General features: G+C 34.7%; 1 protein-coding gene across 1 annotated transcript in view; it reads right to left on the reverse strand.

Annotated features, from left to right (window-relative positions):
* LOC107665768 (tetratricopeptide repeat protein 28-like) overlaps window positions 1–11,115 on the reverse strand; it is a 15,570-nt gene extending 4,455 nt beyond the window's left edge. The window contains exon 1 of the mRNA XM_016456779.1: window positions 10,780–11,115. Coding sequence (XP_016312265.1) covers window positions 10,780–10,809 — 30 coding nt within the window. The 5' untranslated portion in view covers window positions 10,810–11,115. The remainder of the gene's footprint in view (window positions 1–10,779) is intronic.
* Between the last annotated feature and the right edge of the window lie 123 nt (window positions 11,116–11,238).

Consider the following 11,238-nt stretch of genomic DNA (forward strand, 5'->3'; position numbering starts at 1 on the left):
TCACAACGGTTCGTGAAAAATCACAGCTACTTTATGCAGGCTGTGTGCATTTGACTGTGGATTGACTGTTTTGAAACATATGGTGGTTACATAGCACCTAGACCTCAGTTATCATGGAAAAAAGCCAGGGAATTTCAGTTTTGACAATATGGGACCTTTAAGAAGTATGATGGAAAAAACACAAAGCTCAACAGTACAGCCCAGCCCTTCTGTAAGAACAGGCCATGAAACTGAATGTCACAACAGCACACACTACTACAGAAATACTAGATGAATACAAATCAGCTTATGTAAGACCAAATATATAAACTAACAAAATCATAAAAAAATATGATGTTATACAGTATCTCTGATAACTAATTTGATGACCGATTTCAATTCAGTTGTCAATGCCACAATAAATATTGTGTATTGTTCTGAGATGTTTACATACATAAGGACAAAACCTTGCGAGGAAATAATACTGTATTTGATGCATACATAAATAAATGCCCAAGCAGATGTCATTCAATTACACTGCCGATCAAAAGTTTGGGGTCGGTACTTTTTTGTTTTTTCATTTTTAACAGAAGTCTCTTCTGCTCACCAAGGCTGCATTTATTTGATCAAAAATACAGTAAAAAACTATTCTAAATTACTATTCTGTAATATTCTAAACTATTACAAATTTTAAAAACACTTTATGGTGTGAATATATTGTAAAATCTTTGATCAATTTAATGCATCCTTGCTGAATAAAAGTTAAGTATTATTTCCTTTAGAAAAAAATCTTACTGACCCCAAATTTTCAAAAACAGTAATGTATATAATATTAATTCTAATACTGACTAATTGTTCATAAACATGATTCTGATTATAATTTCATAGTATAAATCTATTGCATACGCAAACATAATGAATTTGTTATGCATGGTATTTGATGTGATGAGCGCATACAATGAATTGTAAATCTGTACCATTTTCCCTGTTTTCAACAAAAATTGCATGTTTTAAGTGATAATCAAGCATTAAAACATAATGAACTGTAGCTGGATAAGCAATTAAGATTTTTGAAACCTAGTGTTTAAACTTAAATTAAGCCATGATTCCAAATTGTAGCTTAATCAGAATATATTTCTTCATTTTATATAAAATGATATTGATGATAGAATGGCAATTATACACTGAAAAAAAATTTTCATTCATCCAATTAAAAAAATGTAGGGTAATGATTCCCATCTATATTTTTTAACTTGAGCCAATGAAAAATAAATAACTTGCCCTAAGGGTAGCTATGTTGATATGTTGAAGATTGCCTATATGTGCATCAAAGACTCAGTTAAGTGAGCACAGCAAAACAATGGCAAATGTCTAATTCAAATAACTGCAAGGAAGAAATTGAAGATAAATGGGCCAAAATTGCTAAAGCTATTTCTTTCAAAATAATATCATATATTCCAAAGCCACAACGCCGGCATCAGGCCGTGCTCATTGTTTTGGCTGTGAGCTTGATTCCTCGGGGAGACACACACCAGTGGCTCCTGCTGACTTCAGAGAATGCAGGAAATTTATGACTAGCCACCTAAGAGCTTCACATCTGGAGAATTCCCAAGAGCGACAGGGAAAAACAGGGAGGGGATGGAGACGGAGAGAGAGAGAGAAAGTAAAACGGCAGCCGAAGAAAGCCACTCCAGCCTGTAATCTCACACGCAGGCCACACCCCTCTTCCCTTCTGCAGGAATTCTGGGATAGCACAGCGGGATAATTACATCCAGAGAGGCCAAAAGGAAGAGCCGGAGCGCTAGAGCGACAGCATGAGAGAAGGAGAGAAGCGAAAATGGGCAGGAAGAAACACAGCGCATCAGTTCAAGGGAAGCCGAGTGCAAAAAGAAGCACAGAAATGCGAGAGAAGCTGCATTTTGTAGTGGTTTACAACATCAAGAAGCAAAACCACTGAACAACAGAGAGAAATAGAAAAGAAAAATAGTGTATTCAGCTCTTCTGAGAGACTCTAAAGCAAGAAAACAGGGTCAGAAAGAGAAGTTCACGAAACCTGATGAGCCGCACACATCGACGGCATTTAAAGCCATCATTTACACGCCTATGTAATAAGCAGGCAAACACATTATGCCTCCTCCTAAAATACCTTCTTTTAGCCAAAATCTAAGGCAGTAATCTGTGCTTCCCAGGCCATTTCAATCACAGAATGCACTGCAAAAAGCTCTGTGAATCCCAAATGAATCCAAAATGCAAACAGTGTTGACGATTACAAATATATTTCATTCAGCAGCACTGGAAAGTAATGATCAAATACTCAATAAGCAACCCAGTATTGTGTGGGTAATGTTAGCTTAGTTACACATTCATGCTAAATTTGAATCAACTGTGAGTCGAGTGCTTCATATGAAGAGCTCAATTTGCGCGGCACATATTACGAAGTGACTGGACTTTTGATTTTCACCTGCATTGAAAGAAATTTGGTGTGGAAACATTTTTCACTCAGAAATTGCTAGTAAATGTCAATTACAAGAAAAACTGCAAGTATTATACTGTAAAACATACACCAATAATCTTTTGTTTTATTTCCAACTTTGAAAAATCCTTTTTTACAGTGCGGTGGACAGTAAAATGGATAAAAATAACCTTACAATAAAACCTTAACATCACCAGAAATTGTAAAAAAAAATAAAAAATAGGCTAATAAAAAAGGAAGAAAAAAATTGTAATAAATACTTTATCCTCTGTTTTTCCCTACTTTACATTTTAATATTATTATGTCAGTACTTGTATATTTGTATATCCTCATTTATTATTTTTACTATTATTATTTTATTTATTTTTATTATTTATATTCATATTTTGGATTGTTGTGTTGGGGTGGGAATTAAAAGTTAAAAGAAGAAATGGCTTTGGTAGTGCTTTCATCACACAAAATAAATAAAACCATTAAATTAAATTAGGGATGTAACAGTATGAAAATTTCTTATCATGATTATAGTGACAAATGTTCACGGTTATCAGTATTATCACGGTATTGTTAACATGTGCTGGAAATGTTCAAAAAGTACTGACACACAAATCATTTCACCAAGTTTTACATTTAAAATCAACAAACAAAAAATAAAATGAGTTTTTGTTTGCATAACTAAAACAATAACATTGCCAGTGATGTCCGGATTTTAAATGACAACTTGACTGACAACAGTTTATCTAATAGCATGTTCAAATATCTAATGTAAATGTTCAAATAAAGCTTTGAAAAAGTTTCATAAATGGTAAACCTCACATTTCAGCTTTTAAATAAAGAAAAGGGTCAAGTCAAAATGATAATTGATTAATAAATTATTATATGTATTTATCTGCTCCATAAATAATACTAGATACCTTATTGTTTAAATGTGTAGAATCCACATAAGCTTGTTTTTCATCAACCGGTCAAAATTTACAGCATGGCATGCTAATTCGGTCCGTTTTTTGATCTACACATCTTTCACTTTTTAAGACTTTAGTTTTAACAAAAAAAAAGTTTTAACTTTTGTTTTAACAAAAGATGGCTTCATTGTTATTCTTAATTAAACAGCATAACAACAATAAAACAGTAAGATACAATGACAAACTAGCTTATAAAACTTTTATTAACAAAAACGAATAAGACGAGGCATGCATGGCATACACCACATGCTGTATTATATACCGACTAATAAATTACAGAACGTTTAGCAAACACTGAGGAATCACGCTCCTGACGCGGCGAGTATAAACCAGGCTCTACACTCAAAGTGCTGCGCAGCTCAAACAAGTCGCGCGGTTTCGTTATGCTTTCAGTTTCGTTTGCCGTTTGATGTTTCTCAAAATTATATCAGAAATTGTAAAATAAATACATACTAGGGCTGCACGATAAATCGCATGCGATATTTAATGCGCATCTTGTCAGTAAAGACTGAATCAGCGGTAAATCTCCATCACCTGCGGGCATTCACATTGAGCAGCATTAACTACACAGAGCTGTTGTTCACTGACGAGTTGCGCAAAACCACGTTCATATTCGCGCCGGTAGGAAATTCACAAGATATCTTTATGGAACATGTCAAAATTAATAACATACTTAATGTCCTAATGATTTTTGGCATAAAAGAAAAATCAATAATTTTGACCCATACAATGTATTTTTGGCTATTGCTACAAATATACCCCAGCGACTTAAGACTGGTTTTGTGGTCCAGGGTCACATGTATATATAATCAATTATTTCCAGAACATACGTCACATTATATAATTCATTAAACGTCAACCACATAAAGCATGCACACGTTTGTATTTGTACAGTTCAATAGTCTTTTTCATGTCAGACATCTAATTAGGATTAAATAATAATTTCTCCATGGATGGCCTCATGCGTCACAGATTAATGAGCCAAACTCTCAATTAAAAACTCAAAGTTAAAACGTATGAAAGTCAAAAAAAAAAAGAAACATTAAGTCAGTTAATGCTTCTTTTAGCACTCTGATTGTCATTTTGCACATTCAGTTCTGTGGTGTGGTTGAACGTGTCCTTTTGTTCTGAAGCTTCAGGAAAGTCTGGCGAGATCTCCATCCACCCCGTCCAGGGCCAGACACAGATAACAGCGTTAGCTGTATTTATGTTGGCCGCTGTCTATACGGGCAGATAATGAGAGCCTTGGTGGAGGTCATTCTGAACAGACAGATTTCCCGCATCGGTGCAGAGATGGAGCCGGTGGTCATCTTCATCTTCAGCTGAGACAACAGAGCGAAGACCTCACAATGTAGATCAGCACGAGCACACGTAACATATGGAGCACATATACAACTCCAGCTTCATCCGACAGTCCAAAAATAACAGCCGTGCACTGACCACACACGTAATAATCGACATGCTGAATGTAGTCACGGGCTTCTCACTGATCTCTGGACACGGACTAATTCCATTAGTGATTTGATTGATTATCACCGAGTCCAAATGGCCAGAGAACGTCAAGACGGCACCAAATCTGAGCTCACGGTGGTCACGATCCAAACCAGCACTGTCAAATAAGGATCTTAGAATAACTTCACTATTGAATGCATTTTCAATGTTTTATGAAAATATGACATTTTCATTTTGAAATTAAAGTGTTGAAAAAGACAAGCTGCAAAATCGTCTCCTTTTAAACATTTGGATATCACAAAAACAAATATGAATATAAATGTAGTTATTTAATAAATTCCATGATCATTTACACTAAAGTTTGTAATAATTACGATATTATTTATTTATTTACATTTTATATTTATATTATAATTATTTGTTTAAATATTTTTATTTTAATATTCATTTTTAATATTTCATTTTTGTTTATATTTTTTAGATGTATTTAGATTTTATGTTTTTGAAAGAAGTATCTAATGCTCACCAAGGCTGCATTCATTTGCTTAAAAATACAGTAAAAACATACAATTCAAATGTGAGATATTATTACAATTTAAAATAATCGTTTTTAATTTGAATATACTGTAAAATGTAATTTATTTCTGTGATCAAAACTGAATTTTCAGCATCATTACTTCAGTCTTCAGAGTTACATGATCCTTCAGAAATCATTCTAATATGCTGATTTGCTGCACATAAATAAATAAAAAATATATATATATTCAATTCAATTCAATTCAATTCAAGTTTATTTGTATAGCGTTCTTCATAATACAAATCGTTGCAAAGCAGCTTTACAGAAAATTTTAAGTTTCTACATTATATTTAGGAGTAAGTTATTAGAATTACCCCAGAACGTAAATCAGCGTTGTTTATGTTCTGTATAAAGCGCGCGCATGCTGAACGTAAACAACGCTGATTTACGTTGATTACGTTCTAGGGTACTCTCCAGAATTGTTGAATAAATTGTATATTAAATAATGTTATTATTGTTTTCTTTGCGCACAAAAAGTATTCTCAAAGCTTCGTAAAATTACAGTTGAACCACTGATGTCACATGGATTATTTTACCGATGTCCTTACTAAGTTTCTGGATCTGGGAACATTGCAGTTGCATTGGGTCTCAGATTTTATCAAAAATATCCTAATTTGTGTTCCGAAGATGAACGAAGGTCTTACGGGTTTGGAACGACATGAGAGTGAGTAATTAATGACAGAATTTTCATTTTTGGGTGAACTAACCCTTTAAGCAAAATTTGGTAGTTTTATATGTTGTTCCAGGGTTAGCATCATCTGAGGTCTTCTGGGGGGGTTGGCATCATCTCTTCTCAGGTGTTCGGCCATCTCAGATCTTCGCAAGGGTTGAATTTAATATACATTTTAAATTATTTAATATACAAAAACAAATAATAACATTGTGCCGAGTGGAGTGGGGCCGAGAGCCGTGGGAGCGGAGCGAGGCCGGTGGAGTAATTGATAATGAGCAACACCTGCGCCACTCACCGGTCTCGAGTCGCACGGAGGAGCTCCGGAAGGATAAAAGGAGGAGTGACGACAGTGCAAGACGAGAGAGGACAAGGTCTGGGCTTTTGTTGTGTTTTGACTTTTGTTGTGCTTTACTTTCATTTTGTGTTTGTTTATTTTATTATTAAATTGTTTAAAATGTTCGCCGGTTCCCGCCTCCTTCTTACCATAATTACGAACTGTGTTAAAACAGTACTTAAATTATTAAGTATAATAACTTTATAATAACATTAATATTAAAAAAAAAAACATTTTTTAATTTTGATTTTTGGGTAAAATGTGACCTGGACATGATTTTGTGAGACTAAACCAATAGTTTGACACAGCAAACAAAGTTGATCCCTGTGTCTCACTGCTTCCATGTCTGTCTGGCCATTCGTGATCCCACCCCTCTGTCTCGAGCAGGTCAGGGGGCTGAGTCGCATTCCTGGGAAAATGAAAACAAGCCTCTCCTCTGGCAGGCATCAGGCAGCCGATGGAGAAGTTGATGCCCGCTCAGAAGGGCCCGCGGGGCGTCAGCTCGACTTTACACTATCTGTCTGTCCAACAGCTGTCAACAGCCTTCTCCTCTGCCCAAAACATTTCCAAACATCTGAACATCTCACGAACATCTGAAGACTGACCCCATAATGCTGCTTAGAAAGTACAGCTGCTCACCAGCGTATGCTGCGTTTTGTACATTAGCTTAACAGAACAGTTCCCCCAAAAATAAACATTTGCTGAAAATGTACTCACCCTCAGGCCATCCAAGATGATGATGAGTTTGTTTCGTCATCAGATTTGGAGAAATGTAGCATTGCATCACTTGCTCTGCAGTGAATGGGTGCCGTCAGAATGAGAATCCAAACAGCTGATAAAAACATCACAGTAATCCACAAGTAATCCACACCACTCCAGTCCATCAGTTAATGTCTTGAGAAGCCAAATGCTGCATGTTTTTGTAAGAAATAATTCAGTCATTAAGATTTTAACTTTAAACCATTGCTTTTGGCTAAAATATGAGACCTCTATCCATAATAACCCTTTCAACAGTGATATGGTCATCTTGTCTGAAACAGGAGAGAAATCTGCACAGATCAAGCACAAGTCAAAACAGTCCAAATCAGTTTTAAACAAATATGTGGGTGGATTTTGATGTGAGAGACAACAGGGGATGGACCTTTTCACTAGAGGAAGCTTTATTATGGATTATGGGCTCATATTTTGCCCAGAAGGTACCAGTTTAATGTTAAAAATAAATGCATTAAAGATGGATTTGTTTCTAACAAACATGCAGTTTTTTACTTCACAAGACATTAATAAATGGACTGGAGTGGTGTGGATTTTATTTGTGGATTATTGTGATGTTTTTATCAGTTGTTTGGACTCTCATTCTGACGGCACCCATTCACTGCAGAGCATCCATTGGTGAGCAAGTGATGTAACGCTACATATCGCCAAATCAGTTTCCATAATGAAACAAACTCATCTACATCCTGGATCGTCTGAGGGTGAGTACACTGACAGCACATTTTCATGTTTGGGCGAACTATTTCTTCAAGATTTCCTTGTTCAACCAACACCAGCTAGACCACCAAAGCAGCATAAATCAGCCTAACACAGCATTAAACCTCAAGGGTTGCAGATCTGTTCATTTGTACAGTGAATGCAAATGATAAACGGCAACTAACAATATAGTCATGCATACTTAGGACAGCAAAATAAATAAGCTTTTAAAATTAATGAATCAACTTTCAGCCCAATCAATCTCTACAATATTTTTGGCACTATAACACTCGCCACGTTGCACTGGGAAAAAAAAAATCTGGTGTAGAAACTATTTTCACTCAAATTCCTAGTAAATTTCACAAAGAATTACAAAGATTTGGCAAGTAACACATTGAATTAAACATTCAAATTTGAAGTAGAAAGAAGGTAGAGGACATAATATGATATTTGTTTTGAAATTAATACATTTACATGTTTAATTTTAAGGACATGTTTATTTTTGCATGAAAAACAATTTCAATGTTGCATTTGGGTTACGTAACATCTAAGTCTTAAAGAAAAAACTATTAAAAACCAACTTCGGTTGGATCATAGTGGTGCATATTCTTTGCATGATATTTTTGCAATCAGGATGCATGCGCGCATTCAGCACTTCCTCACATTTATAATGCAAGAATGGATTTTTTTTCTGGGAAGAAAATTGATCGAATATGACTGGAGGCATGGGAAAGTTTATCTTTTGAGTTCTGTCGCTGTTGATGGTTTGTGACTATTGCCATTAAATATTTCATTCAAGATGATTTGTTTACTCTGCCAAAAACAGAGTCTGCTGTCCCCTGAAACACCCCCTAGACTGATTCAGTTGGAAATTTTCTCTGCATTCCCTCCGTCTGGGTTCAAAGAAAACACAGGTGCACCCACTAACATCTGGTGAGTCTGAAAACACCACAAAACATGTTATGGTCTGCTGGGAACGACCACAGTGGAGGTCGCCTGGATGACAATGTGATGTGAGCTACATCCTACTCCCTCGTGTAAGGTACAGAACACATGCATGATATTGAGTGTCACTGACAACTATTTAATTCAAATAATTACATTTATTTAAAATATTTACATTTAAAGAAATAATAACATTATAAACCAAAACAAAATATAAATGAAAACTGAAAATATCAAAATAAATCCTGAAAATATAAAAACATTTTTTTTAAATAACACATTTAATTAAAATAATTACATTTATTTAAAATATTTACATTTAAATAAATAATAACATTATAAACCAAACCAAAACAACATATAAATGAAAACTGAAAATATACAAATAAATCCTGAAAATATAAAAACTTTTTTTTTTAAATAACACTAAAGTAAAACACTGTCAAGAACAAGTTTTAGTCATATTTAACACCAAAATCAAAACAATGAGATAAGAAATACATTTTGCTTAAAGCAAGTGAAGCCTATTTTCAGCAACATTAATATATTTTGCATTCTGACATTATTTTTGACAATTAAGCAATTATTTTAACACACACACACACACACATATATATATATATATATATATATTTGTTTATTATTATTATTTTTTTTTTAAATCAAGGCAACATGATGATGCATCATGTTCTATTTGTTTGTCCACTAAATGCAAAATGTCTTAAGTCAATAAATTCTTGATAATTTGACTATAAATTCTTGACAATGCCACTATATGTATATCTAGTTCTGTACATTACAAATTAGCAACTTTAGAAATTAACTAGTGATAATCAAAGAAAATTCTGCTATATTAGCTTGTGAAGTACATTCTAAGCAACATAATGTGCACAATATTAGACAATGAACAAACAATTAAATGATGAGCTCTCAAAATCAACATATAACAAATAACCAGTGAAGACAAAATAACAATAACAGCAGCAGCACAAATAAAGTCAGCAAACAGCAAATCAATAATCCTATAACACGAACTGCATAATTTACACAAACTCCATTTGATTCACGCTGCAATGTATTCTGGGAGCTCACAAGCCATTAATAAATCAGCAATATTATTCAATATGAAATTGTTTGCACAACTCTATTTGAGACAACATTCAGCAGAATATTGTTTATCTAGCAGGTGTCTTTATGTAGATTTGCATAAATTCAGGTCTCTGTGACTCAAACAAGCCTATGTCAGGGATAACTCTTTTTTTTTTGTTAGTTTTTTTATGCTAATTTGCCATGTATGTCACACTTTTATCCAAAACAACTTACAGGTACCTGTGCACTGACCTAAGGTGAAGTGTTTTCACATCATTTATGGATCAACTCGTGCAAGGCTTGAACCTACAACCTTTGGGTGACCAGCCCAGATATTTCACCTTTCACTGGCTTTTCATAAAGTGCACGATGCCTGTCAGCTGTCATAAATATTGACTGACTGTAACTTTTCCATTTCCTCTATAGTCTGAGATGAAATGTCAGGACCACCATTATGAAAGTGTTAAATCCAGAAATCGTAACAGTATCAGTTTAGCTCAAAAATACACTTGATAATTTAGTCAATGAAGCATTTCATGCAAACACACACTGTAAGTTTATTAGCAGCAGCAATGACATGTTACACAATAACAATCTAAACTTGCACAACAACCCTCTAGATCTAAAAAGAGTAGTGAAAATAATCTAAAACACTGAAAGCATGTCAAAGTTTTTAGTATATGTGGCCTTATACTGTACTCTGTAGCACGCCAACAGGAAAGCCAGCTTTAATGAAAACACACCGTAATAATAAATCCAGTTTTACATCACACTGTAACTTACACAACACAATCAAGCCTCACATTTCACACTAGTTGTGCGTTTATTTACCTTTTCGCGTCTTGTTCCTTGTTTCTCCATCCTGTCCTACTTTAGTATCCAACTGTTTCAAACTTTCATCCCATGATACTTCACACGCTCCGAATCCATGAGAAAAAAGCCTGGTTTCTCCGAATAAAGCGTCTTCAGATTCAGATGCACGGTGCTTGCAGAAACGCTCAGCAGCTCTTCAGAAAACAGTTATTCCAGAGGAAAGTTCGCCATGTTGTTCTTCTCTCTCTCCTCCCGGTTAGAGGAGGCGGTTCACTTCAGATGCTTTCAGTAGTTCAGGGCTTCAGTTACTATTTATGACATCAGACGGGAGTTGAGTTACCTACTGCGATTAGTTACTAGACCTGGATCTAGGGATGTAACGGTCAGTGTTGGGGGTAACGCATTACAAGTAACGCGAGTTATGTAATCAGATTACTTTTTTCAAGTAACTAGTAAAGTAACGCATTACTTTTTAAT

The sequence above is a fragment of the Sinocyclocheilus anshuiensis genome, unplaced genomic scaffold (assembly GCF_001515605.1).
Source record: "Sinocyclocheilus anshuiensis isolate Anshui unplaced genomic scaffold, SAMN03320099.WGS_v1.1 scaffold743, whole genome shotgun sequence".
NCBI classification, from domain to species: Eukaryota; Metazoa; Chordata; class Actinopteri; order Cypriniformes; family Cyprinidae; genus Sinocyclocheilus; species Sinocyclocheilus anshuiensis.